This window comes from Natator depressus, chromosome 6 (genome assembly GCF_965152275.1).
Source record: "Natator depressus isolate rNatDep1 chromosome 6, rNatDep2.hap1, whole genome shotgun sequence".
Classification (NCBI taxonomy): domain Eukaryota; kingdom Metazoa; phylum Chordata; order Testudines; family Cheloniidae; genus Natator; species Natator depressus.
In genome coordinates, this window is record NC_134239.1 from 13,540,871 (window position 1) to 13,568,184 (window position 27,314).

Genomic DNA, 27,314 nt, shown 5'->3' on the forward strand with positions numbered 1-27,314 from the left:
AGCGGAGGGGAAGGGCGTCTAGCCTATGGGAGCCATCACAACCAGCTGGCCACTGAGGTGTAGCTGCCATAGCTGAGACTGACTGTGGGAAGCTGCTAGTAACAAAATGAATCAGGTTGTTGGAGTGGGGAGCTCTGCAAGTGGGGGACAGGGATCAGTTGGAGGGCACAGCTGGGGTGAAGCCAGGATGGAGGTGCAGCATCCTTTCCCCTACCCTCCCATTAATTCTGGGATGGGGCTGAGTCATACACAGGGAGGTCACTGAGATTTAAACCAATGCGCTGGTCACTCGATGATGCAGTAGGACTGAGAACGGGGTGGCCGCAGTGTTACCTACTTTGTTGTTGGAGCTCTGCTGACCTCTGTGGTTAAATAATCTTAACGCTGCTTCAGTTCTGCTGAGCAGCCTGTGTTTAGAGGAGAGGAGGCTGGAAAGAGAACAGCCCTTCCCAGTCATCTGGAGCTTCCCCTCTGCCTGTGCTGGGACAGAGGGCTGCACATGTTGAAGAAGCCTTTCCTGCTGTCACAGCCACTGATATTTTGCTGATGTACAAGGTAGAGATGTGTGGGTGCAGAGAAAGAAGGGAATGAATGGGCCCAGCATGGATGAAATGGTGGAAATATCAACTGGGGGTGGTAGCCTGCACCCCTGCATGTTGTAGAGTCTCTTTAAAGGTGATGCTAACAGTACTCTCTCACAGGTGCTGTCAGCTCACACTCCCACCTCCCAGTGCTGGGACCCAGGACAGGCCTTGCCTAATTGTCTTAAGTTTCTTTCCTGCCCCCGTTGTGCATTTAGCTTAAGCATTTTCCTCTACATTTATGTACATAAACATCTTAACCTTCCTAAACCTGGCCCTGGGGACACAGGCCACAGATGCTGGTGGAGCACCATTAGGAGCTCCTAAGGCTGCAGCCAGGACTCTAGTTTTGCAAAATATCTGGCCAGCAGTGGTACCAGCCTACCTGCCTCAGCTATGGAGTCATGGCTATCTCAGGAGCAAACTCCACTCCTGCCTGGCAATGCAATAGCACAAGCCACCGTCCCTCATTTCCCATTATCCCACTGCTGCCCCATTAACCTGTTGTGCATCTCATCCAGAGTTGATGGTCTCCTGTTATGATCCAGCTGCCCTCCACAGCACATGTATCCCTCCACTGACAAAGAACACCAGCTCCATAGTTACTTAGTCCTCATCTTCATGTATCACTGTCCTAATGATAACATCTGTTACCCTTAACATCCACATGTATTTTCACCCCCCTCCCCCTCTTGGGAACCATGTGAGCTTTGTGCCATGCTCCCTCCACTTCTCTCACTGCAGGGATTGGCCCCTGCTCCAGCAGCCCCTTTGGCAATGGAAAAATACAGGTGAAAGCAAGGACAGCCTGGAGTGTGAGAGGGTGGGGCTTGTTTGAAATAAAGAGTTTGTTGGATTGGCCCCTTGTTTGTTCTGCTGGATTGGCCCCTTGTTTGTTCTGCTGGATTGGCCCCTTGTTATGTGGACTGCACCCGCTTTCCTAGCCAGGCACTGCAAGCTGCCAGGAGCCATTTCCTCCCTCCTGCAGGGAGCAGAACACCTGGCAAGACTCCTAACAGAACGCATGAGCATGTCCTTGAGTGGGGCTCTCCACTGCTGCCTGCAAGATGTTCAACATAGGGGGAGGAGGAGAAGGTGCAGTCCAGCTGACCAGCCTGCATGGTGACCTCTGAGCTATCACCCCACCTTGCTGCCACTTACAAAGAGTTTTTTTTAGAAGCTTTATTACAAAAAAGTCTAACCACAAAACAGTGAAAGATGATCTGCTAAGGAAGGCCAGAGGTTGCTTGTGGGAGTAAAGCGAAGAGCAAAACAGAAGCGAAGGACAGAGTGGCGGCATCTGGCCCACCACTCCCAGCGGGAAGAGCTGCAGCATCAGAGACATGATTGAGGTTTGGCCATCGGCTCCCCCCCCACTGCACCATGCCTCATCATGGATGCTCCGGTCCACGCAAGGAATGGATAGGTCCTAGATCCAGCTGCCAGGATGAGAGAGAGAGAGAGAGAGAGAAAGGTGTCAGCCCTCGCTGTTCACACAGGAAAATATAGCCACCTCACTCCTGCACTAAGCATCTAGTCATTTGGACCCAAAACACTGACCTACATTAGCCTTGTTAGCTAGAGGCAGCCACACTGAGGTCACCCTTAAGCCAGTGACAAGCCTGCAAACTTAAGGGGTGATAGCTCCTTGAGAAGAAGGATGGTCCACAGGTCAGTGTACTAGCCCAGCACTTGGATTTTCAGGTGTGTTGTGATGCCCTCATATTACCTTTATCTGGGGAGCTAAGGGTTCCCACCACGGGGGAGAGACCATGCAGCATGTGGATGGGGTTTCTGCTCAGCAGTTGGAATACAGAGCATGGCACTGAAGTACCTGCCATGCCGTGCCTGCTACCTCCTCCCCATCACAAGCCATTTTTGATGGATCCAGCCCCGCTTCCAACTCCAGGAAAGGAGACACTCCACCCTCACAGGAATAGCCAACACAGCCTGGATTAGGTTTTACTCTCTAGGCATTCTGGGCTTGGAACAGACCGAGGCTCCAACGACAGTGGCATTCTCGCATCCCTAGCACTAGCCTGCCGACAAGTTCAGCGTGTCCAGTTAAGGCAATGTGCCCTATAGCAGGTATTTGATTAGACACGGGTACAGAAATGACCACAGCTGCATGGAGTCAGATCTTTTAGTGACAACCATGTGTTCTGGCTCCCATTAGCCCGGCAGAGACACCACCGCTTAGAGAGCGAAGCTGGACTCTATTCCTCCTTGTGCATTATCTGCTGGCCCTGATGCTAGGGCTCAGCTATGGAGGGCAAGGAGGTGGCTCAAGGGTCGTTCACAGTGTAGTTTGCTCTGCAAGACCTTTATGACTGGCCATGATACAGGAGAAGGAAAGAGCCCAGCTTGACTTGGGGACCCCAGGTGGTGCCGGCAATTAAAAAAAGCGCAAGCTGAGGGGGTTTGTGCTGGAGTCAGACACACGGATCTCAACCGTACTAATTGTTAGTCACTTCTCCCCTCCTCCCTCTGATTTACAGTGGCCATCCCTTCTGCTAGTCCAGTCTGGGAGCAGGAATAACTCACCTCTGTGTAGCTCTGCTTTAGACCAAGCTGCTCTTAAGCATGTCAGCCACCTTCTCTGGCTCAGGGAACTTGAGCTTGCGAGGTGGCCCTTTCTTAATGCCGCTCCATAGCTCCACCGCTGAAACCCCAACAACAAGGCAGGGGTGGTTACGTGTGGGATGCTACCTATTCGTTTCTATTGCAGTAGACCCTGGAGACCCCCACTGAGCGAGATATGGGGCCAGTATTGTACCAGGCGCTGCAGAGACCCGCCCCCAAGCGAATTCAGGGGCCCCCATTGTGCAGCGCCCGGTACAGACTCCCACTGACCGAGTTCAGGGTCCTGCCAATGTACCGGGCACTGCACAGACACCCCCCACCACAATTAAAATCAGGGGCCTGTGCCTCACTAGGGGCCTGTGCGGTGCAATTTCTGCCCCACAGAGCTCTGAACAGTCAGACAAAGGGTGTGAGGGATATAACATATGCCTTTAGGAACCTAATCATGAAGTAGCTCACCGCATGAGGAGCTCACCACATCACCCTGTGCCAAATTGGGCAATCTCACAAAGCAACATGTGGGCATCCCTACCCCAGCATACAGTCACCCAGGCACTTTTCCCTGGCACTGCCCTGTCCTGGCTCTCCCCTGCTGCCTCAATCATTGCACCCTGACTGAGCACTGCTGTACAGAAACTCCAGCACTTACTTCTTCCATCCTCCTTCACCAGGGACACCTCAAAGCTGTTCCTGCGTGGTGTCTCGGGGTTGATCTCCACCACCACGTTGGCAATGGTGCGGCGCAGCGCCTGGCTCACGGCGTCGGCATTGCGCCTGTAGACTTGTCAGCTCTTACTGCGGGGGAGGAGGGAGTGATGGGGGTCAGCGGGGCTGGCGATTCCGCTAGCGGGCCTCTTGCAGAGGAGTTAGCTGAGCAAACCAGCAATGCCACACTCTCAGCACAGCCCAGCCTCATCCATGGCCACATCCCCCAACTCAGTGCCTGTGCCCCCACCCCCCAAACCTGCTCCCCCTCTGGAATTGTGTCTGACTGATTCCCCCGCAGATAATCCTCCCCTTCCTCCCCACAGACAGGTCCCCTCCTGCCAGCTGTTGGCACCCATCCACCACCTGAGCATCCCTGGTGCCTTCCACAAGAACATAAGCCTGCTGGGGCTTAAAAGCACCCACCCTCTTGCACTGACCAGGACTCACCAATGCTCAATAACCACACGGGGTCCAGGCCCCTGACTTCCCTCGCCCCTTAACCTCTTTGGCAGTGTATTGGCACCACCATTTGTCTTCACATCCTCAGAGTTCACAGCCTTTGCCTCAGGCTCCTTTGCCTTCCTCTTCCTCCCTTTGGGGGCCATCGTGCTCTGGGAGAATAAACAAGAGTCCCTTACCGTGCATCTCCGGGTATTTTTCAATCCAGATGGAATGTTTTTGGAACAGATCTACTCTGGCTCAAACAGGAGTTAATCCAGGGAAGTTCTCTGGCCTGTGTTATTCAGAGGGGGGTCAGGATACATGATCACAGCGGTGCCTTCTACCCTTAGAGGCAGGACCACAGGCCCCATCCACGCAGCCACAGAAATAACTGGGGGGACGGGGGAGTGGCACAAAGTGTAGAGACTTTCAAGGGACAATGAAAACCGAGGGGCGAGAGGACTAGAACAGCAAGGGGTGGGGGAGATAGGGCAGGGTCAAGGGGCACCAGCATGTGTTTGCAGGGCAGGACTGAGGGACACCAACAAAGCGAAAGAGGCGATGGCTAGGACTAGATGGACCAGGAGACAGGGCAGACTCGAGGCGCGTTATCAGCAGGGTGTTGGTAAAGCACCCCCCAGCACCTACTTCCTGCAATTGGTACCAGTAGCTTCTTTCCTGAGCACCCCAGCGTTGGGGGTCTAGGCGGAGCAGCTCCCCCCGCCCCAGCAGTGGAGCCCAGATACCAATGCACCAGCCCCCCCGAAGGACAGCACAGACACGGGCAAATGAGACCTCCCTAGAGACAGCCACACAACCTACCTCCTCCCCAGCAACGGCACAGCAGTGAACCTCAGCGCAGCCACGCGGGCCCGCCAGCCAGAAGAAATGGCCCTGCTCCCAACCATTTGAAGCCACAGAGAGGGGGAACAGAGGAAAATAAAGGTGGGGAAAATAAAGGAGCATCAGCTGAGCCAGCCCTGCCTTTGTCCCCGCTACAGCTGAGCGTGATCGGAGCCGCTTCAGGATCCAGCCAGGACAGTGTTGTAATGAAGACACATGGAGCGGTTTGTACTGCACAGCCTCCCCCCACATCTTTCTGCAGGATGGTTCCTGCCCGAATTTGTTACACAACGTTCTGAATATTAATGAGGCTTCTTTGCAGCCAATCAGAGCTCAACCTGGGCTGTTGAGACTCGGTGTCTGCGGCAGGCCTGGGCCTAGCTCAGCTTCTCCTCCCCTCCCCGCGCAGTTCCCAAGGTCTCAGCTGAGACTCCAGCAACATGACCGTGCAGGGCTGCAAGTGTCCCGCGGGGACCTCGGTGCCGTGAGCTTTCCTACAGCAGTGCCAGCAGGGACCTGTCCCAACTCCCGAGAGCTTCCTTACAGCAGTGCCCATCAGGGACCTCAGCACTGTGAGCTTCTCCACAGCAGTGCCCAGCCCAGACCCATGGAACATGAGTTTCCCTACAGCAGTGTCCAGCAGAGACATCAGTGCTGCAAGCTTCCAAGCAGTGCCATCTCCAGGAGTACAAGTTTCTTCACAGTGACATGCACCCGAATGTTGTGGCCATACGAGCTTACTCCCAGCAAAGCACCTGTGAGCAGCAGGGGGCACTTGGGCCTTTCAGGTGTATTGGACCCAACTTGGTACAGAAGGGCACTGTACAAACAAGCAGCATTGGCCTGTTGCCCCTGCTGGTGGTTCTCAGCACTGAGCCATTGCCAGTACAGCCCTCCCATCGTGCCAGGGAGTCCTGATGCAGACTTTTCAGACCACAGTTTGCAGCCTAGCCCAGCACCCCCTCTGGAGCCTCTTCCTCCCACCCACAGGTAGTGAGATCAGAGCAGGGCCAGTCCCAGAGGGTAGGAACCCTTCAACAGCTCTTCTTAAACTGGACTGCAGCCACCGCTACGGAGCCACGACACAGAGCTCACCTGCAGCTGGAGGCAGCTCCCTGGACCTAGGACTGGCCTGCTGAGACAAGCAATGGCTCAGTGAACATCCACCCCACCCCAGGAGACAGCGAGCTGGGAGGGGAAGGTTCATTCTTAGACTGGTTTATTACAGACACTGTCAAGGGAAGAGATGATTAACAGGACAAATACTCCATGCTTCCAGGAGCCACAGCTGCTGAGCCACCACAACTTCCTCTCCCCTTCATGGCAGGGATGAAGAGGCCCTTGCTATGATTCAGGAGGGGCGGTGCCCCAGGCAGCTGCAGGCACAGAACAGGGGAGCCCCTCTAGGGCCATCCAGTCAATTCCCCCCTCCAGCTCACACAGAGTTCAGGTGCTGCACTCAGCCTGGCACCACCTGCCCTCCTTGCCTCATGAGCTGACTTTTGGCACTTGAAGGGTTAAACCAAGTCCAGCTGAAAGAAAGGGAAAGGGAACTAGTAGTGGCCTGGCCCTTCAGTGGGGAAGGGGCAGAAGTCAGGCACTGGCTAAGAGTCCTCCAGAGCAGCAGAGTTCAGTTCCCACCAGCCCCTGGCTGGGATGAGAGAGAGTTACATGCTCAGGCTGCTCTGCCCCCCACCCCCAGAGCAGCACATACTCTCCAGCTCCTCTCCCCACACTGCTAGGCATAGGCCAGATTCCCCCAACCACTGGGTTAGCCAACAGGGGAAGCCTACATCCCTCCCAAGCGAGGCGTGGGGGAGAACAGGTCCAATGGGGACCTGACCTACACCCAACACATGCACTATACAGCTGGGAGGAGTCCCGTGCACCTCCTTACCCCCAAACAGAAAAGGGGGCAGGAGAGAATATCTTCCAGCAAGAAGTGGTTGGGCCCATCCGCAATACACCCCCATCCCAAGCTGGTTCAGCCCAAGTCAACACTCCCCTCTCACCCAGTCCCCCTTGGTTCCATTCAACCTGGAGAGGCTGCACCCTCAAACCCAGCTGCTCTAGAGCCCTAGGGGAATTCTACCCCCAGCCCCTGCTGGACCAATCACGGCCCACCCCTTGCAGCCAATCAGCAGCCTGCAGCCAGTTCTTGAGGTGATGCCAGAGAGGAACAGGAATAAATAAGATGCTGCAGAGACATGAGCAGTCCAGCATGGCCCAGTGAGGAGCCAGGGCACAGCTGAGCCCAAGAGGGAGGGTGGTGACTCCCTCATGCAGCTCCCATCGTCATCATGGCGCCATCTTCAAGACGGGTTGTGCTGGGCACCATGGCACAGCAGCCAGGAGAGGGTGATGGGGGGCAACTACAGGGAGCGAGGCAGATCTATTTGTCCTTCTTGCTCTCGCCGTTGGGGATCTCCGTGCTAGCCGCCAGGGGATCCTGCTGCTCCAGTGGCTCCTTCTGCCCCTCGTCTCGCTGCTTCGACAGCTTCTTGGCCTTCTGGTACAGCTCGTTCAGGCTGAACTCCCGGATCACATTCTCCTGTGGCACAGAAACAGACCTCAGCGCCTGCCCTGCCACCGCCTCAACCTGCTGCAGGCAACAGCCTCTTTCCAGGAACAACAGAGGAGGAAGGGGGCAGCACCATAGGTCTGGCCAGCCGCTGGCAGCTTGGGGTAAGGGGATCCCTCAATGTCCTGCAGGCTGGGTGCAGATTGCCCAGAGTCATGTCGCAGTGGGGAGCAGGGAGCTCTGGGGGGGGATGGGGAGGGGGTATATCCTGATGGTGTGTGGGAAGCTCCCCTGCTCACAGGAAATGAGTTAAGAGGAGAATTCTGCCCTGAAGCCAGTAACGCTGGCCCAGGGCAGGAGTTCAGCAGGGGAAGGGCCCAACAGAGAGGATGGCCCTATCCAGCCCATGGCTGGCACAACAGAGCCAATGCCCCAGTGCTCAGGAAAGAGCCCACCGATTGAACAGGCAGAGCTGAAGCTAGACAGCTCCTGCAGCAGCCCAGAAAGAGTCGCGGATTAGACATGCCCCTCGCCCTACAGCATGCATCCCACCTCGGAGAAGGTCCAGGAGACGGCCCGGCCCTTCTTGTCAATCTGCGGCCGGCGCATCACCTCCTTCCCGCCCTGGAAGAGGATCAGGGTGGGCAGCTGCTTGGTGAGGGGTGAGGTACTCACTTTGTACCTGTGGGGATGGACGGACGGATAGAGTGACCCCTTGGAGCACCACGCGATCTCAACCCCTCTCCCCACCCACTCCTCAGGCTCTGCATTGCTCTTTCCTTCCCCTTAGACACATCCACATCCCAGGCCCCCAGGCTAGAGGGAAAGGGGGAGACTCCCCTTCCCAGGCAACAACCTCCACCTCAATCCAAGCTAAAAGGACAGTCTCTGCGGTTGCACGTGGGAGTCAGCAACATCCCAAGGGCTCAGGATCAGCAAGGAGGGACGCAGACTCCCAGAGCTCATTAATTTCATGACCTCTCTGAAGCAGGGCTGAGCGGGAAGTAGACTACCCAGGGCTACTCCAGCCAGGGAAGGAGGTCTGGTTCCCAACACAGACATATCCCTCCAGGGGAAATCCCAACAGAGAAGAGACCCCCCAGTGTGAAGCAGTGACCCTCAGCATCCTCATGGCTGGGCTGTTGCTGAGTCGGTTGGTGTGGGGGAGTGGAACTAGCCCACTTTTGCCCACATTGTGGAGGCATGAGACTGATCTAGTTATTCACGGCAGCCTGGACCCGCTCACCTGGTGCTGACATCAGGGTAGCGGCCCACGTCCACCTTGCCGAAGTTGAGCCCCATGCAGTTGTACCTGGGTTGGGAGGGGAGAGGCAGTTAGTGCAGGGAGATCCCAATGCATGGGAGGGAAGCGTGGGGGCAAGAGCACATGGCTGGGCTGAATCCTCTACCACAAACCCCAGCGGGGTCAGCTCCATTCCCTGCCCCCGGGGCAGTCTCAGTCAAGAGGGTGGCAGGGGTTCCCCCTCCCCCACTCACCGAATTACCAGCCAGGCGCCACTCACTTGAGAGATAGGTCAGCGTAGATGGGCGCGAACGACTGGCACTCGTTGGACCAGTTGGCAAAGAACTCCACAATCCAGGTCACCCGCCTGTCCCGCTCCAGCTCCTCCTGCGGCACAGGCAGAAGGGTTAGCTGGAGGAACCACACCCCACCTGGACACTGCCCCCACCTGCTACAACTGGTACCACGAGGGCCACAGCCCCACACCACCAGCCCAGTGCCCCCTCCCTGGGGTCACAGCATGGGCTGCAGAGATCAGCAACTGCAGGCTCAAGCTGGTCCCCAAGCCACAGCAGCCCATGTGCGAATGGTGGCCTGGGGGCTATGGGGCCGCCGATACTCACGTGGATGGTTTTATCACTGAAGTATTTGATATACTCTGGGCCCAGGTACAGAGGCGGCTTGCAGGTCATCAGGAACACTGAAAGTACACACACATCACAGCATGAGTCACTTCACCCTGTACGAACCCCCACACCAACAGCTATTTACTCATCAACCGTATAATCGGGCTTAAAACAGACTCACCCCCCAGCACACACACACAGGTGAGGAGTTGGGACTGCTGTGACTGGCTGCACTTTGTGGGCTTGGACACAGATTTGACGAGAGGAGGCAGGGAGCCCAGGCAGGCACAGAAATCAAACCTTTGGTTTCCAGGACTAGGTTGCTTGCTCTGTAGCCTTACAGGAAGGTCAGATAAAGCATCTCATGCTGGGTTTCTGCCCTAGTGGATGGGGGGAAGCTGTAGATGTGATATACCTGGATTTTAATCAGGCTTTCGACAGTCTCACGTGATGTTCTCCTAAGCAAACTAGGGAAACGTGGTTGAGATTAAATTATTATAAAGTGGGCGGCCAGCTGGTGGAAAGTGTGTACTTAAAGAACAGTCATCAGTGGTTTGCTGTCAAACCGGGAGAGTGTACCTAGTGGGGTCCCGCAGGGGTCAGTCCCGGGTACAGTAGTATACAATACTTTCACTAATGCCTTGGAAATGGAGTGGAGAGTATGCTTATAAAATCTGCAGTCAACACCAAGCTGGGAGGGGCTGCAAGCACGTCAGAGGACGGGATTAGAATTCAAAATGACCTTGGCAAATTGGAGAATTGGTCTGAATTCAACAAGGTGAAATTCAATAAAGACAAGTACTACACACAGGAAGGAAAAAATAAGATGCAAAACTACACACTGGGGAATAACTGGCTAGGAGGTAGTGCTGCTGAAAAGGATCTAGGGGTTAGAGTGGATCGCAAATGGAACATGAGCCAACAATTAGTGATGCAGTGCAAAAAAGGCTAATCTCATTCTGAGATGTATTAATAGGGTATTCGATACAAGACACTGCAGGCAATTGTCCTGCTCTGCTTGGCACTGGTGAGGCCTCAGCTGGAGTCCTGTGTCCAGTTCTGGATGCCACATTTTCAGAATAAGGACAAATTGGAGAGAGTCCAGAGCAGAGCAACAAAACGGACAAAAGATTTAGAAAACCTGACCTGTGGCAGGTTTCAAAAACTGGGCATGTTTAGTGTTGAGAAAAGAGGACTGGAGGAGGTGGGGGACCTAACAACAGTCTTCAAATACATTAAGGACTGTTATATGGGGATCAATTGTTCTTCACATCCACTGAAGGTAGGACAAGACGCAATGGTCTTAATCTGCAGCAAGGGAGATTTAGATTAGCTGGCACAAAAAAACTAACTCTAAGGGTAGGTAAGCTCTGCAATAGGCTTCCAGGGGAGGTTGTGGAATTGCCATCACTGGAGGTGTTTAAGAACAGATTGGGCAAACACTTGTCAAGGATGGTCTAGGTTTACATGGTCCTGCCTCAGCACTGGGACTGGATTTGATGACTTCTCAAGGTCCTTTACAGGCCTACATTTCTATAATACAACTTAGCTTTTCTATAGTGCTTTGCATCAGTGGATCTCAAAGCACTTTAAAATGGAGTTCAGTAGCAGTCTCTCCATTGTGCAGATGGGGAAACCAAGGAAGTGACTTGCCCAAGGCCCTGCATCAGGCAAGCCGCCAAGCAGGGGAGCTGGGAACAGAACTGAGGTCTGCTCCTGTGCTCTATCCACTAGGCAACACTGCCTCCTTACAGTGTGAGCTCTCCAAATGTGGGGTGGTTAAGCCAGCCAGGGGATGCATGTGTTAGCAGGCAGGGAACAAGGGGATGGCACTGAAGGACTGGAAGCTAGGGAGCAGTGGAAATGCACAAGGCTGCCAGTGGCTCCAATACTCATGATTGAGGCAAAGCTTAACATAGAATATCAGGGTTGGAAGGGACCTCAGGAGGTCATCTAGTCCAACCCCCTGCTCAAAGCAAGACCAATCCCCAACTAAATCATCCCAGCCAGGGCTTTGTCAAGCCTGACCTTAAAAACTTCTAGGGAAGGAGATTCCACCACCTCCCTAGGTAACGCATTCCAGTGTTTCACCACCCTTCTAGTGAAAAAAGGGTTTCCTAATATCCAACCTAAACCTCCCCCACTGCAACTTGAGACCACTACTCCTTGTTCTGTCATCTGCTACCACTGAGAACAGTCTAGATCCATCCTCTTTGGAACCCCCTTTCAGGTAGTTGAAAGCAGCTATCAAATCCCCCCTCATTCTTCTCTTCCGCAGACTAAACAATCCCAGTTCCCTCAGCCTCTCCTCATAAGTCATGTGTTCCAGTCCCCTAATGATTTTTGTTGCCCTCCGCTGGACTCTCTCCAATTTTTCTTGTAATGTGGGGCCCAAAACTGGACACAGTACTCCAGATGAGGCCTCACCAATGTCGAATAGAGGGGAACGATCACGTCCCTTGATCTGCTGGCAATGCCCCTACTTATACAGCCCAAAATCCCATTGGCCTTCTTGGCAACAAGGGCAAACTGTTGATTCATATCCAGCTTCTCATCCACTGTAACACCTAGGTCCTTTTCTGCAGAACTGCTGCCAAGCCATTCGGTCCCTAGTAGCGGTGCATGGGATTCTTCCATCCTAAGTGCAGGACTCTGCACTTGTCCTTGTTGAACCTCATCAGATTTCTTTCGGCCCAATCCTCCAATTTGTCTAGGGCCCTCTGTATCCTATCCCTACCCTCCAACGTATCTACCTCTCCTCCCAGTTTAGTGTCATCTGCAAACTTGCTGAGGGTGCAATCCACACCATCCTCCAGATCATTTATGAAGATATTGAACAAAACCGGCCCGAGGACCGAGCCTTGTGGCACTCCCCTAGATACCAGCTGCCAACTAGACATGGAGCCATTGATCACTACCTGTTGAGCCCGACAATCTAGCCAGCTTTCTATCCACCTTATAGTCCATTCATCCAATCCATACTTCTTTAACTTGCTGGCAAGAATACTGGTGGGAGACAGTGTCAAAAGCTTTGCTAAAGTCAAGGAACAACAAGTCCACTGCTTTCCCCTCATCCACAGAGTCAGTTAACTCGTCATAGGAGGCAATTAGATTAGTCAGGCATGACTTGCCCTTTGGTGAATCCATGCTGACTGTTCCTAATCACTTTTCTCTCCTCTAAGTGCTTCAGAATTGATTCCTTGAGGACCTGCTCCATGATTTTTCCAGGGACTGAGGTGAGGCTGACTGGCCTGTAGTTCCCAGGATCCTCCTCCTTCCCTTTTTTAAAAATGGGCACTACATTAGCCTTTTTCCAGGCTCACACAGTGGCAGACACAAGCTAAGCAGGGAGGGTGGCTGTTTTACTGGGTAATAGTGGAACGTGTGGTACGTTGAGGTAGGAAGCAATGTGTTTGCGTGAATGCACGGCTGTCTGAGTGCACGTCACACACAGCATGGGAAAGAGCTGGGCCTACCGAGAACAACACTCAGCACTTTCCACTCAAGCTCAAAATACTGAAAAGGGCAGTGACTTGTCCGGGGTCACAGTGGGCAGGGGCAGAGCTCCCAGCCTAGCCCTGAACCCACCAAGCCAGCCTGTCTCCCAATCACCAGCCATCTCTAAAAGGCCCCATGTCACATCAGAGAAAGGAACTAGGGGGCTGGTTCTCACCCAGAGGAATGCTGGAGGGAGAGGGAGCTAATCGTAGTGAAGGTTGAAGCAAGTCTCCATTAGAAAGTGCGTATTGTTCACCCCCATCCCCCACAGAGGACCTGGACATTACATCTCCCCTGAGGGTATTGCCAGGGATTTCTCCGAGCTGTTCCAGAGTCAGGAGGACAGGACGGAAAGAGGCTGAATGCACTCACAGAAAGGGATGGTGCATCTCAGAACAGAGGACTCAGCCAAGGGATGACAGCTTTGTTTCACTCTAAGGCGCACAGGGACACCGACTGTATAATGTGCGCTAGTACATTAATGTGCCCAGGACATTGTGCTAGGTGCTGTACAAACACAGAACCAGACAATTCCTGTCCCACAGAGCTTGCGATCTAAGAAAAGACCTGGGTAGAGGCAGGGAGCAAGGAGACAGAACCCGCCAGCATGGTCGGCAGTGGTCTCTGCCCACCAGCCACCTAGTCCACAGCAAGTTTTGTGTGAGTTTCAGAGCAAAGGAGAGGCCTGAGGAGGGATCCGGAGGAAGAGGAGGGAGCTTTGTGAATGTTGGGGGCGGGCTCCTCCCAAGTGGGAGGGGCAGCAGGGGAGAAAGCACGAAGGAGACTGTTTGAAAATGGAACAGCTAAGTGATGAAGGTTGGGACCTCGGCCGGCTGGGGGTGAGGTGGGGGACACCATGATCGCCTGTGAGAAGATAGGTGGGTGGGGACAGGTTGTAAAGGACCCTGAAAGGGAAGACCAGGTGTGGGTGTCTGGGGAAAGGGGAGCCAAGACAACATGCAAGGAGAAGGGTGAAGCAGCCAGAGTGACAAGCCAGGAATATGGTCTTAGCAACAGCAGCGATCTGCACAGCCCCTATTGCAGAGGTGGGACCCCAGCCTTGGCAGTTACTCCCCTCTGGGACAGGGGAGCATGAACAGCTTCCACCCAAACAGTGCAGCAAGAGGGAGCCCGAGACCTTTCCCTTACCAGCCTAAAAGGGTGCTGCATTTAAAAAGCCAACTGATAGCGGAGAGCCAGTACATTCAGAGTCAAGGCTACACTTAACCCCCACCCCTGAAATACATAAGGGGGCTCAGAGCCCGTGCTCCTTATCGGAGATGAGGTTGTTTGGCTCTGGCTGCTCAGCACCATAGGGCGTGTGGGATCAAAGATGTGGATGCAGAAGCTGGGTAGACACAATGGTGTTTCAGTAACAATTCTCTCTCCCATCGTGTCTGGCTGGTCTAGTTAGATAGGCAGCTCTTCAGGGCAGGGACTGTCACTCTGCATGGGCACCCTGGAGCACTGACTTGGCTCGGTGCACGGAGAGGGTACTGTACAGACTCGATTCTGTTCAGAGCCAGTGTGTGTCCCCGAGGTGGCATCTCACCTATGCACAACGTCAGGTAGAGCAGCCCCATCCGCACATCCAGCCGGAAGAAGAGGATCGCGTTGGCCACTTTACTGAACATGAAGATGTTCCCCAGGTGCTGATCCACAGTGACTGGAGGAGAGATGGCAGTGAAGGTCAGCCCCAGACAAATGCCCCAGTCTAGGGAGATGCTGAGGTGCATGTGGAATGTCCAACACAGACAGTCCCACTACTGCCCCCTGGATTGACACCAACATACATTAGCCCCATAACCTCATCACGCTGGCTTTGGGGCAGAGCTGCCCTAGGATCTCCCCAATCCTGCCACATGATCTCCTCAGCCAGACCCCGTCCAGACCTTCCCCACATGCTTCCCAAGCCAGAGTCCTTCCTGGGGTCTGACATGGAGACCAAGTCTGCCCAGCCCTCCATGGCAGCCTAAAAACAGTCCTTAGAATGCCTCCTTCTCATCTCTTGCTCGCAGAATAGCTCCAGCGAGGGGTGGGGGGTACTTACTGGATCTGCGGTTCTTCATCATCACAATGGCGCTGAGGAACATGAGGATCTCCACCTCCCGCTGAAAGAATGGATAGAGTGAGCATGATGCTAACCCATTGCCTATACTGCCTCCCTCCCCCACCCCCCAGTCCCCATTGCCTGCACTCTCCTCCCTTGCCCCCAACCCAACCCCGAAAGGGGAATTGCCAGGTCCAGACTGGAACACTGGGAGTAGGTGTGCTGAAAACCTTGCATGAAGGACCTGAGCCCACCCATGGGAGTTGGCTAAGGTGGGGTGAGTCAGCCAGAAGCTGAGCTGGGGCATACCAACAGCATTCGGGGGGGGGGGGGTCGGTACCAGGGCTCGGGACTCACCCGGTCGAAGTCGCAGGGGTTCCCGGGGCGGGGGGGCTCGGGACTCACCCGGTCGAAGTCGCAGGGGTTCCCGGGGCGGGGGGGGGCGGGGGGGCTCGGGACTCACCCGGTCGAAGTCGCAGGGGTTCCCGGGGCGGGGGGGGGGGCGGAGGGGCTCGGGACTCACCCAGTCGAAGTCGCAGGGGTTCCCGGGGCGGGGGGGGGCGGGGGGGCTCGGGACTCACCCGGTCGAAGTCGCAGGGGTTCCCGGGGCGGGGGGGGGGCGGGGGGGCTCGGGACTCACCCAGTCGAAGTCGCAGGGGTTCCCGTCCTCGCGCTGCGTGGGCAGCCCCTGGCAGAGCGGCGGTAGCTTGCGCACCAGCAGGAAGGCAGCGGAGAGCAGCGCGGAGAGCGGGTAATAGGGCCGCGCCAGCCAGCGGCAGAGCCCGGGCACCGCGTAGAACAGCGCCAGCAGCGGGGCCAGGACCGCCATCTTCACCTACGCTGACCGGCCCGGCGCGGCAGGGACAAGCACGCACCCCCACTTCCTATTGGGCAACCGTGATGCCAATCATGAAGAAGGCGGGGACTGCTGGGAGACCTCCTTCTTCAATGGTCTCAGCCACTGCCACTCATTATGAATGACGTCTGACCGGAGGTAAGGATCGCAACGAGGACGGGCTCGCTCGAGCGAGGGAGCAATCAGATGCCGAGCGTTGGAAACACGAGATTTCCAGACCTTGTGATCATCATAGAACGCAAGGGAGAAAACCAGTCACGTCAGGGCTGAGTCATTGTGCCTTCTTGTCCAATCAGTGACACACAAGGACGTTATCCTATTGGGCGGAGTAAAAAAGGAAATTAACCAATCAAAGACACGTAGACGATGGCCCGCCCTCCAATGAGAACGAGGCGGACGGTCCCGTCCCCAAGGAACCAGGCCAATGGGAGAAGAACGCGCGGGGCATGCTGGGATGATGGAGAATTTCTCGGCTCTCTTCGGAGGGGCCGAGCCGCCGCCTCCCGCCGCGGCTACCGCGCTGGGCTTCGGGCCGGGGAAGCCGGGGGGTCCCGGCGCCGGGCCACCCCCCGCAGCCGCCACACCCCAGACCGCGGAGGACGCCGCCCGGAAGGCCGCGGCTGCCAGCGGCCCCTTCTATCTGATGCGGGAGCTACCAGGTATCTGGCCAATGGAGCTCCTGGGGGTGGCCGCGAAGGGGCTGGCCAATCGCATTGCTTAGACGCGTCTGATTGGCCTCTCTCGCCACCTATCGATGGCTGGGGCTGCTTTCTCCAGCCCAATAGGCAAAGCAGACGGGCCAATGGAGGCGGGATTTGGGGACCTGTGTGGATTGTCAGCCCCTTCTGCCAGTGGGGAATGCAGAAACCTGCGGGGCGGGACACAAGTGGGCCGGAAGGCGTGGATTGGCAGCTCTGAGAGCCAGTGAGGATGGAATAAGAGGTTTGTGAAGGGTTGGGGAGATGGAGACTTGTAGCCAATGGGGAGGATAAAGTTGGGGGGGGGGGGGTGTGCGGACCCAGTTGGGAGCAGGCTCCCCCAGCATTAGCCATTTCCCAGAAGCTTCTGCCCCCCCGGGCCAGTGCTGGTGGCGGGGAGGGGGCCGAGCGGGGCATGCTGCAGTCCCACCGGCACAGACCCAAGGCCCTGGCTGCTCATTCAGGCTCCCCCGGGGCTGGTCCATGGTCTGTGGCATCCAGCCCAGGTGCCGTTTTGTGGGGTTAAATCCCGTCTCTGCTCCGCCGTTGCTGGCCGGACACGCGAGTCTCCGTCCCCCAGGCCCCGGGCTGGCCGTAGCGGAGGGGATCTCCACCCGGTGTTGAGCAGTCCGGGCTCAGGTGTGCTCTGCTATTGCCAGTGCTCCACAGACCTTAACGAAGCCTCACAGCCTTGCTGGGCTAGGCAAGTGCCAGCCCCAGCTTGCAGCTGAAGAGAGCTGGAGTGAATTTGCTCAAGGCCAGAGGGGAAGTCAGTGGCAGAGCTGGGAAGGGAAGTCAGGAGTCCTGGCTCCCAGTCCTGTGTGCAGACTGCTCCATCACGCTGCCTTCAGCAAGGCTGGGTGTCAGTGTAAAGCGCTGCTCTCCTGATTCATTCCCAGGCAACATGGAACTGACGGGCAGCACCAACCTGATCACACACTACAACCTGGAACACTCTTATAACAAATTCTGCGGCAAGAAGGTGAAGGAGAAGCTGAGCAACTTCCTGCCCGACCTGCCAGGGATGATCGACTTGCCGGGCTCGCATGACAACAGCAGCTTGCGCTCCCTTATTGAGAAGCCACCCATCTGCAGCAGCTCCTTCAACCCCATCACTGGCACCATGTTGACTGGCTTCCGCCTGCATGCTGGGCCGGTGAGCTTCCCCCTGAGCTGCTGGGAGTGGGAGGGCAACTTTGGGGTGGGGGTCAGTAAAGGGGGGACTCTGAAGTTTGAGTTGGGGGAGATGAGGCAGAGAGGTCTGCTGAGAAAACAAAACATCCTTGCTGGTTAACAGGTGATATGTAGTGGGAAAGGAGGTGATGATTGGAGAAACTCCACCACCCCCACCTACCCTAATCTTTGTCTCTTCCAGTTGCCAGAACAATGTCGCTTGATGCATATCCAGCCACCCAAGAAGAAAAATAAACACAAGCACAAGCAGAGCCGCACCCAGGATCCTGTTCCCCCAGGTAAAGGCTGTACTCCACAAATCCAGCAATCCCCTCTCCCAGACATAGAGCAGCACCCCTCAAATCTTCACCAGGCCCCAGTAACGTCATAGCTAGGGCAACCATCTCCCATCTCGGGACTCACTTGAATGCAGATCTGTGGCTCTCTTTGCAGAAACCCCCTCAGACTCCGACCACAAGAAGAAGAAAAAGAAAAAGGAGGAGGATCCGGAGCGGAAGAGGAAGAAGAAAGAGAAGAAAAAAAAGAAGGTATGTGGCAGCAAGGGGGAAGAACTCCTGGTTCACTTTCCGACTAGCCTGGCTATGCTTACCTTACTGGGGAGGGACAGGACTTTGAATGTATCCAACCACCTCTTTGTTACCCCCCTGCTCTGGAGCCTCTGTTCTAACCTAACGGCCCTGGAGAGATGAAGTTCGGATGCCGCTGGTGATCCATGTGGTCCCACCTCAAGCGGGCAGAAAAATAGGCTTTTGCCCTCTGAAAAAGTGTGAGAGAGAGAGAGAGACCCCCTCAGAGGTGGGTGGGCGGGCACTGTGTGTGGGTGTGACCCCTCCCTGGGGGGGCGGGGCAGGGGGGTTGGATGTGGGGTGGGGACTGTGTGTGGGTGTGACCCCTCCCTGGAGGGGCGGGGGTAGTTTTTTGGAAACTCAAGACTTCAAGATTTTTGATTAAGAAATGCTGCTGTGGTGACTCCTGGGAACTGTAGTTCAGGTGCCTCATGCCGCCTCTTCTATCGGGCAGGCTCCTTGGTTAGTCTGCAGGTCCCATGAGGCACCACTTTCCCAACCAGTGAGAGACCCTGGCCATGGGGCACCATGGGAGATTTAGTCTGGCACAGGAGCCTGGCCCCGGGAGAGGAATGGAGACACGGAGCACCTGCACTACAGCTCCCATGAGGCACCCAAGCTGCATTTGCAGATGGGAATATTGGGGGTGTTTTGGTTTTCAGTAGGAAACTGACATTTCCTGTGGAAATCGCATGCTGTTGGGGGGCAAGTGGGTACACCTAGAAATCCCATTTTGGGGGCTGGAAAACACTGAGGTCAAAAATTCTGAGTCTTCATTCCGCCTTGGCTCTGATTGGTCCCTGGGCTGAGGACTCCTGTCCTGACTCACAACCCCCATAGCCCCACTGTGAATCCTCACAGGGGTTGGTCTGTCTGTCTGACTTAGAACCGGCACAGCCCAGAGCACCCAGGCGTGGGCAGCTCCCAAGCCAGCAGCAGCAGCAGCCTCCGGTGAGGCACCGACTCTGACCGTGGCACTGGGATCACTCCAGGGAGACGCCCATCATCGACTTGCTGAGTGCTGGGGAGAGCGGCGCTGGAGGCGACATTAGGAACTACCCCAGAGCAGCTCGCAGGGGGAAACTGGGTTGCCCCACTGAGGGCCCCCGTGTGTACAGATATCCCAGGGCATCAGCCTGGTGGGAGCACAGACTCAGTTGGAGAGGGGGCACTGGCTGCTGCCTTTAAGGCTTGCTCATCCCTTTTATACCAAATAATCCTCTCAGTAGCAGAGGCTCTTTTTTTATTCATGTTTTAATTAAATCTCTGCTTGGAGGAGACGCCGGTGGTTCTGTTTGAAGGTGCCCTGCTCACTGCCTGTGCCTGGGTAGGCCTTTGCTCCCCGCCCCTGGGCCAGGGCAGCAGGGCAGAGCAGGTGCTGGCCCAGCCACCAGCAGAGTGAGCCTTGAGGACACAGATTCCAGTAGGGACTGGGCTGCGGGAAGCAGATAAGAGGCTGGATGGGCAGAACTCAGCCTCCTGCCTGTGTGGAGCAGAGCGGGAGGAAGGGGCTGAGTCTATTTCCTAAGGGGGCAGGTGTCTGGCTCACAATTCTCCAGGGCATTAATTAGGCCCAATCCTGACAGGACAATGGGGAGCAGATTCCTGGGTTCAGCCAGGCAGCTCTGCTGCAGGGCTCTGTCTCGATCGTGGCTGCCAGGAGCTAACTGCTCAAGCCTCATGGGGGTGAGAGACAGCCTGTTGTTTTTCTGCTGCCCAGGCCAGCTGGGATCACTGGCCTAACAGGCGCCACTACCCTCACTAAATAAACCACACGGTGCTGCAGTGCCCAGGGCAGGAGGATGCTGTTCCTGCTCTGCTGCTGAAGGTAGTGAATGCCCAGCTGCCCAAGTCAGTTTGAGTCCATGTGCGTCCCTTAGGAACCCTCCCGCCCCAGCCAGGCTCTGAGCTGCCTGTCTTCCTGTTAAGGGGGCAATGTGGCTGGTGCCTTAACCAGTGGTTCTACTTCCCTTCCTCCTCCTGTGGGGAACTGCTTCATAGTGGAGGCCTGGCAGCTCTAGGCTGCTCCTCAGGGCTTGACTCCCAGCAGTTCTCAGGGGGCCATGTGTTTTACATCACTGGGAGGTGGAATTCCCTGCACAAGCCTGAAGCAGAACAAGCTCACAGCACCCTCTGCATGGAGCATCTTGCATGGACCAGGGGTCAGGGGGAGCTCTCCTAGGAGGGGGATCCCCTGTCCCAGCAGGTTTTGGCCCCTTCTCTCTGGACTGGGCTTCGTGGCTGCTCCTCAAAACTGCCTGTGCCCCTCTTCTGTGCCAGCTGCGGGGCAGGGGGAGGTGTCACCACTGCTGCTCCTGGGTTTTTCCCCAGGGGGGAGAATGTGCCTTCTGCCCTGTAGGTGTGAGCCAAGCACAGTCCATCTCCATGGAGCTGCAGCAGCAGCTGCTGCCTTCCTGCAGGAACCATGTGCCTTGCCATGCATGGGGCATTCAAGCAGGAGGAGCTTCAACCCTTCCTGGTGGTCCTCTCCTGCAGTGGTGGCTCCACCCACCCTGTCCCTGCACAGCCTGCAGGGTTAAGCTGGATGCCTGCTGGGGTGGTGCAGTGCACACCTGCCTCCTGGTGGTGGTGATGACAGACTGGGGCCAGCTGTGAGCCACTCCCACCAGGAGGCAATGTGGGTCAGGTGCTGCAACCTCAGAAGGCAGCAGTGGCCAGAAATCTACCCCAGCTTAGCCCTTCCCCAACAGCTGTGGGGGGGCCTTTCCCTTTTCCCCCTTCATCCACTCCCTTGAATCAGATGCTGTCTGTGTTCACCAGGCCCCCTGCAAAATACCACTATGCAGCCTGGATCCAATTCCTTCACGCAGACCCAAGCCTCCCCGCTCCAGGGCCTGGCTGAACTGAATGCTGCTGTCTTGGAGGAGACTCAAGCCTTTGCCATCCCACCCTACTGCAGGATCTAGGAGATGGCAAATGGCTTCCCCTGGTAGGAGAGGGTAGCTGGGGAATTTTGCCTCAGCAGCAGGGCCTGTGTGGGGGAAGGGCTTAGGTAACTGCATAGATGGGAGAGGCCCAAAGAGACAGCAGGCTCCGGTTACTGTGCAGGAAGCAGAAGGATAGGCAGTGCCCTGGAGCACTGTAACAACCCTTCCCGCATGAGACCTGTAAGCCCTGGCCTTCTGCCCCCAAGTATTAAAGTGTGCTTGCTTTGGCTACGTTATCATTGTGTCTCAGTTTCCCAAGTCACACAGGCCAGCTGTGGAATAGGCCAGCATAGACCCCAGGAGTCCTGACTCCCACTCCCTGGCTGTAGCTACCATCCCATAGGGGCACTCTTGTCTTGCCCCAGCCCCATTCAAGCAGGGAGCAGAGCTGCTCAGGTGATTCCAGCCTCCTACCACAAGGTGGAACTAGATTGGGGGTGGGGCACAGCTGGGTTCCTCTCTTGCTTTTACAGGGGAAGAGGGGGTGCAGCCTGGGGCCCAGGTGCAAAGGGGCCAGTTGCCCCCTGCTGTGTCTGCCCCTGCCCCATCCCCTCCAGTAGGGCATCCCTTCTATCCTGCTGAGGGATGTCTACATTGTCTCTGCCTATTCCTGCCCCCTTCCCCAGCACCCACTGAAGTACCCCATTTCCTTCCCTATGTTGCAGCCCCCTTCTTTTCTCTCCCCCTACAGCCCTAGTTCCAGTAAGCTGTTCCCAGCTGTTCCCAGCTGTTACTGCATCTCCATGGCTGAAATATCCACGGGCACAGGCAAGCTATGCTGTGGTTACAGACAGACCAATAAACAGACCTAGCTGGCCCCCACCCACCAGGACAGTCAGGGCAGGGTTAATGAGCTGGTTGGAGCACTGGCCAATCTTGAAGCTCTCCTTGTAGCAGCCATGACATCCTGCTGTCTCACACACTGGATCGGGGTCCTCTTGCTACAGATGCTCTGCCTGACCCTCACTGGATCCTGGCTACCCCCCTCCCTGGCATGGCAGCAGCTTTGGGGAGAACTGGCTCTGGAGCCAGTTTGCACCATTCCCCTGCAGTCCCCCCAGATAGAGTTGGGAATTGACTGCCTTTCCCTTCCCTGGGAAGCCCCTCTAGCACTTAACCTGTCTCTGCTCCTTAGGGCTGGCTTACCCGCTGTCATTCCTGTTCTGCCAAGGGGGAGGGGTGCACTTTCATAGCAACCATCCCCCCTGACCCATTTCTGACCCAGCTTCAGGCACCAGGCATGCACACAGATTGGGGGGGGGGAGGGATGCAGGTGGAGCCCTGTTCTGCCACATCCCACTCTGCCTGTAGACCTGGGCTAGGGTTGTTTCCCCTTCTGCTGAGGGGTATTGGGAGGGTTAATTGAAGGGGTGACCATAGGTGCAGTAACCAGCTTTCCTTTGCTCTGGCAGTAATGCCCACCCCAATAATTATCGTGTTGTGTTTCTCTCTTACTTAGCTTGGCCATGGCTGCTTTGCTGTCCCTCACTCGTTGCCAGTTTCACTCTCAGATTCCCGACAGCACATGGTGGGCATAGTTAGGTTGCAACAATTGCTGGGAAAGGCTTGTTTGCTTTAGTGAATCACAGAAAGGTTTCCTTTACTCGGTTCCGTGCACACGTTTGGGGGCAAATTTGACCCTGACACACAGGTTTCCAGACTGCCTGGAAGTTCTAACACCCTCATAACGTGACAGCCAAAAATCCTAACACCCTCCCTCTCCCCACACTAAGGAGCAGGTCGGAAAGCACAAGGGTGGTTCTAGTCAGTTCCTACTGCAAACAGTGAATGAATGAGGACGTTGTTCTCTGGCGTCAAGCCTGCCAGCTTTTCACAGCAGAAATGAGGGTGTGAGCTATAGGGATCAAAAGGGAGACACAGATCTGAGCCTAGGAACACTTATATGTTTACTGCAAACAGGCACTCCTACCGCAGAGCAGCAATTCATAGGGAATAAAGTCACTGTTCTGGAGAGGGTGAACAAAGGGTGTGTGAAGTGTTTTCTGCTTGTCTTATCTTCCACTTGCATCTCAATCCCTTACTCCCTTTTGGGATCTTGCTTCAACCTCATTCTCAGAGCTGCTGCTCCTTTCTGAACAGTGGCCAGCAAAGTGCAGTGGTTTCTCCCAGCCAGTTTGAGCCTGTGCCTTGATTTCAGATGCCACCCGCACACAGGTGAGTCCACTCATAGTATGGAAAGATCCTCCCCCATGGGCCTCTACAAGCACTGGCCCTGCTAAAAGGTTTAGCGTAGACAGCACCACATCACAAGTGAGGGGCCCTTTGCTATTAATTTGTGGAGAAGGACCTCACAGAGATGGGAACAACACTGCAGGACAATCCACAGAGGTGAAGTGGTCACTACTGCAAGGAGGAATGTTGGAGGAGGCCAGCATAGCGGTATCTCCATGGAGTCCAGTGTAGGGGAGGAACGTCCCTATGAGCCAAGGAGATTGACACTGAAGAAAACTTACCCCATTAGACATTTGAGTTGTGAAGTATCAAGAAGCACAGGCTGAGCTTTCGGCCACTTTGCATGGGCTGCATCCATATCCCCATCACACTGGGCTCTTCAATAAGCACCTTACAACTCCGATGACAAGTAGCTGGGCAATCAGGGCTGGCTGGCTGCAGTATAGAAAGTTGAAATAGTAGCCAGACATCACAGTGGGGGTTTTACAGTTGACTTCACTAAGGGCAGCCCTGTTAGCCCTCACAGCCAAAGGGCAAACCAATCACATGGGAGGGATGCATTACAGCTGCTTCATGCCAGGTCACAAGCTTTATTCCCCACCTTTGACCATTTCTGAGCAGCCAAGAGGTTTTGATGCACATTGACCCAGCCAAGCCCCAGCTCCAAGCCTGAGAACAAGACTGGCTGTTGCTAAACATCCTAGATAGGAATAGTGCACAAGCAGAGCATTTGAAATTGGTTCATAGACTAAGAAGAAAACTCTCTGCTCCTCCGGGAATCTCTGCTAGGACTGCGCTAGCAACATGAGTCCAGTCACAGTACAGCCAGGACTGATGGCCTCATACCAGGTAACTTATGTGAGGACCAGTCCCCCACAGATAGTGAGCCAGGGTCAGAATGCACAGAAGAGTCCACCTGATGGAATGGGCCCTGGCCGTGTCTAACGTGAGTGCACCCAGCCTTATCCTGATCCATGTAGAGACATGAAGACCCTGGAATCCGTCTCTCCAAAGGTTTGTCAAGGCCCTACCATAGGAGATATACATGATAGTCCTTTCCCAGAGGATAAGAAAGACCTCCATCAGCAGAGGGCTGCAGAAAGAGCAGCTATGTTCAGAGGCATGGCAGCCAGAGTCCTCTTGGGGTGATCCACAAAAAGTGATTTGCTTGACCTAGATGCCACACCTGGGGGGGGGGGGTAATCACTGGGCTGGGCTTGGCTAGGTTCATGTTCTTCCTTCTCCCTCAGGTTGACACTTAGGACCTATTGGGTGAGCCAGGTTCCACTGCCCCACCTCCATAGCTACTCAACACAGAAGAGAATCTATCCCTCACTGGTTGTCTACGTGAAACTGTGACCCGACTGAATCAGAGCCATCTTCTAGAACACCTCTGCCCAAAGCACAGACAGGAGCCACCTCTGCTCCAGGATGTTTGGATTCCTGCAGAGATCCTGCACCCCAAGAGTAGGCTCCTAATTCCCAGGGCAGGTGCATCTGTGGTCACTACAGTTTGGACTGGTGGAACTTAGCCAGTAATTCCGTGTATCAAGTGCTCCCAAGTCAGTGCACGTCCAAGGGACTGTTAGAGGTATGGGGAGCTGTGTGGTCTGGAGCCTTTGAGGACGGCCTCTTGTACAGATATGCCATAGCTCCCATAAAAAGTTACAACCATGGGCTGCAACCTTCCTGGGGTAGTCTCTGCTGCTGATTCTGCTATGCCTACAACACCCCAGAGTGATAGAGGCTTTTGAAACTGACCCTTGGTGAGCAGCTATGTATTCCAGCTGTCCCACAGGAATAGGGCTTTGGGTAATAGAAGGGGAATTCTCATGATGCAGCAGCCCCCTGGTAGAACAGAATTTTTAAACCCTTCCAAAGTGCTGTTACTCTGATGGAGGAACCACCTTTCCACGCAGACAGCTACTACCTAGCTCTCTCTAGGTGCTTAGATGGCTCCCATTACTGCCGTATCTGAGGGCCTCACAAACAATGACCCCTGTGGAGGCAGGGGAGTGTTATTCCTCTTTTACCGATAGGGACCTGAAGCCCAGAGACGGTAAGGTCCAAGCAACTTGTCCAATTGCATAGGAAGTCTATGAGCTCATTCCAGCCTACATCCTCCTTACACAAATCTGTACACTAACACTGTTTGAAACACTAGTTCGGAAAATGTGTTTGTCCTAAAAATGTCCAGATTTGCTTGGAATGCACAGGAGACGGTTTCGGCAAAGTCTGAGGTTAATTCAAACAGGTTGTTACAAAAATTACCCTGATTTCAGACTTCTGCTGTAACATTTCTGTGTCCCGCTGTAGCTCAAAAGTGACTTCACCACTCTTCAAACTGACCATCTTGTCACTATACTTTGAAACTTGTGACCCAGCTGCATTTGAAGGAAATAAGTTAACGCTATTCATTTTTGTTGGGGAGACTCTTGGACCCAATTTTACTCCCACTAATTTCAATGTCATTTTTTGGTCACTAATTTCAGTGGAAGTAGAATCATTCACTGTATGAGAGATCATCAGCTGACTGAAGTTTAGAAAGAAAATAAGGGTCCCGCTATAGCCAACGGCTAGCAGATCTTCCTCTCGCTCACCAGGACAGCACAGCATTTGCGATGCTGCAGCACCAGAGTTCTAGGCAGAGTTCTCTACAGAGGGAGGTGGTTTCTTATGGAAAGATGACTGGTAAGGTGCCATGGATGCCAGTACATTTATAAAGCTGATCTTGTAATTCCAAACACAAATAGCCTCATGCTTTCAAATTTTTAGTACCAAGTCTGACAACTAGCAAATGCCCTGCATACTTGATCAGTTAAATGGTTTTCAGAGACGACAACTCCAAAATGGCTCCCTCTTCATTTGAGATTTTAGCAGTACTGCATGTTCACATCCCTCTTTCAGACCAACAGTCACATTACACCACACAATTTGAAACAGAGGTGGACTGATGCTGGCTTATGAAAGAGGCAAGTTTTCAAGGGCAGAATAGTCAAGAGTTTAAGAAACTGCCACCTATTTGAAAACTCAGACACAATTCTGTCAATGAAAGCAGGGAGAAAATCAGGTGAGAGAATATTCTTAGCAGCCTCCAACCCAGGCTGAGATACTTGCCTCCTACATTCTCTGTTGGCCGAAGGGGAATGTGCACGAGTCCACTTTCTAGATGGGGTAAACAAAATATAAATGACTTAAAAGATCACTGAGGAGGTTTGTGGTAGAGCCCTGATCTTTGTTGTTAGACCCAAGACTTATCCACTCAACCCCTAGAAACTCTCACAATGTTATCTTATGCAGCGTTGTTGTAGCTGTGTTGGACCCAGGATATCAGAGACATGTTGGGTGAAGTAATATCTTGGATTGGACCAGCTTCTGCTGGTGAGAAAGAGCTTTCAAGCTTACACACAGCTGAAGAAGAGCTCTGTGGACCTCAAACGCTTGTCTCACCCACAGAAGTTGGGCCAATAAAAGACAGCACCGCATCCACAATCTTGTCTTCTTTATATTACAGGAGGCTCCAACCAAGATCAGGGCCCTAAAGTACTGGGAATGCTAATCCTTTGATCTACTAATGAAAAAATGAAGGTTACTTGGAACTGGAGCTCTTTCCGATGACTCTGCATATCCACACTTACGGATACTGACCTGCCTGGTGGCGCTTTATGGTAGAACCTTCTCCAAGCCTTCTCCTACTCCTCTCCTCAGTGTCTCTGAACATTCCAAGGGCGCCTCAGTTCCTTTCACCGCCAACCCAGAAGACCA

The 27,314-nt window shown here is 54.6% G+C and overlaps 3 protein-coding genes across 6 annotated transcripts; 1 reads left to right on the forward strand and 2 right to left on the reverse strand.

Moving 5' to 3' along the window:
• Nucleotides 1–1,786: 1,786 nt before the first annotated feature.
• SELENOH (selenoprotein H) lies at nucleotides 1,787–5,296 on the reverse strand. Its single transcript, XM_074954532.1, has 5 exons — nucleotides 5,136–5,296; nucleotides 4,320–4,483; nucleotides 3,814–3,959; nucleotides 3,126–3,243; nucleotides 1,787–2,020 (listed from the first exon to the last, which is right to left on the reverse strand). Exons 1-4 carry the CDS (start codon nucleotides 5,277–5,279, stop codon nucleotides 3,143–3,145), a joined length of 555 nt encoding a protein of 184 aa, XP_074810633.1. The 5' UTR covers nucleotides 5,280–5,296; the 3' UTR covers nucleotides 1,787–2,020; nucleotides 3,126–3,142.
• Nucleotides 5,297–6,299: 1,003 nt separating this feature from the next.
• On the reverse strand, nucleotides 6,300–16,402 carry TMX2 (thioredoxin related transmembrane protein 2). 3 transcript variants are annotated; one of them, XM_074954528.1, is made up of 8 exons: nucleotides 15,618–15,636; nucleotides 15,095–15,155; nucleotides 14,597–14,710; nucleotides 9,544–9,620; nucleotides 9,201–9,307; nucleotides 8,924–8,989; nucleotides 8,230–8,359; nucleotides 6,300–7,707 (listed from the first exon to the last, which is right to left on the reverse strand). In XM_074954528.1, the coding sequence occupies exons 2-8, from the start codon at nucleotides 15,135–15,137 to the stop codon at nucleotides 7,549–7,551; spliced, it is 696 nt and encodes a 231-aa protein (XP_074810629.1). In that variant the 5' UTR covers nucleotides 15,138–15,155; nucleotides 15,618–15,636; the 3' UTR covers nucleotides 6,300–7,548. The 3 variants fall into 3 exon arrangements, with proteins under 3 accessions (XP_074810629.1, XP_074810628.1, XP_074810630.1); XM_074954527.1 differs by lacking the exon at nucleotides 15,618–15,636 and adding an exon at nucleotides 15,735–16,357 and having other exon boundaries at nucleotides 6,308–7,707; XM_074954529.1 differs by lacking the exons at nucleotides 6,300–7,707; nucleotides 15,618–15,636 and adding an exon at nucleotides 15,735–16,402 and having other exon boundaries at nucleotides 8,233–8,359; nucleotides 8,935–8,989.
• Nucleotides 16,375–20,535, forward strand: MED19 (mediator complex subunit 19). 2 transcript variants are annotated; one of them, XM_074954531.1, is made up of 5 exons: nucleotides 16,375–16,609; nucleotides 17,548–17,804; nucleotides 18,024–18,120; nucleotides 18,275–18,369; nucleotides 19,295–20,533. In XM_074954531.1, exons 1-5 carry the CDS (start codon nucleotides 16,375–16,377, stop codon nucleotides 19,361–19,363), a joined length of 753 nt encoding a protein of 250 aa, XP_074810632.1. In that variant the 3' UTR covers nucleotides 19,364–20,533. The 2 variants fall into 2 exon arrangements, with proteins under 2 accessions (XP_074810632.1, XP_074810631.1); XM_074954530.1 differs by having other exon boundaries at nucleotides 16,408–16,609; nucleotides 19,249–20,535.
• Nucleotides 20,536–27,314: the final 6,779 nt, after the last annotated feature.

Coding starts and splice junctions, on each gene's coding strand:
- TMX2 (XM_074954527.1), bottom strand. CDS start 15,923: ATGGCGGTCCTGGCCCCGCTGCTGGCGCTGTTCTACGCGGTGCCCGGG. Junction 9,308..9,543: donor TCAGTGATAAAACCATCCAC/GTGAGTATCGGC, acceptor CCTGTGCCGCAG/GAGGAGCTGGAGCGGGACAG. Junction 8,990..9,200: donor TACGCTGACCTATCTCTCAA/GTGAGTGGCGCC, acceptor CTCCCAACCCAG/GTACAACTGCATGGGGCTCA.
- MED19 (XM_074954530.1), top strand. CDS start 16,408: ATGGAGAATTTCTCGGCTCTCTTCGGAGGGGCCGAGCCGCCGCCTCCC. Junction 17,805..18,023: donor TCCGCCTGCATGCTGGGCCG/GTGAGCTTCCCC, acceptor TGTCTCTTCCAG/TTGCCAGAACAATGTCGCTT. Junction 18,370..19,248: donor AAGAGAAGAAAAAAAAGAAG/GTATGTGGCAGC, acceptor CAACCCCCATAG/CCCCACTGTGAATCCTCACA.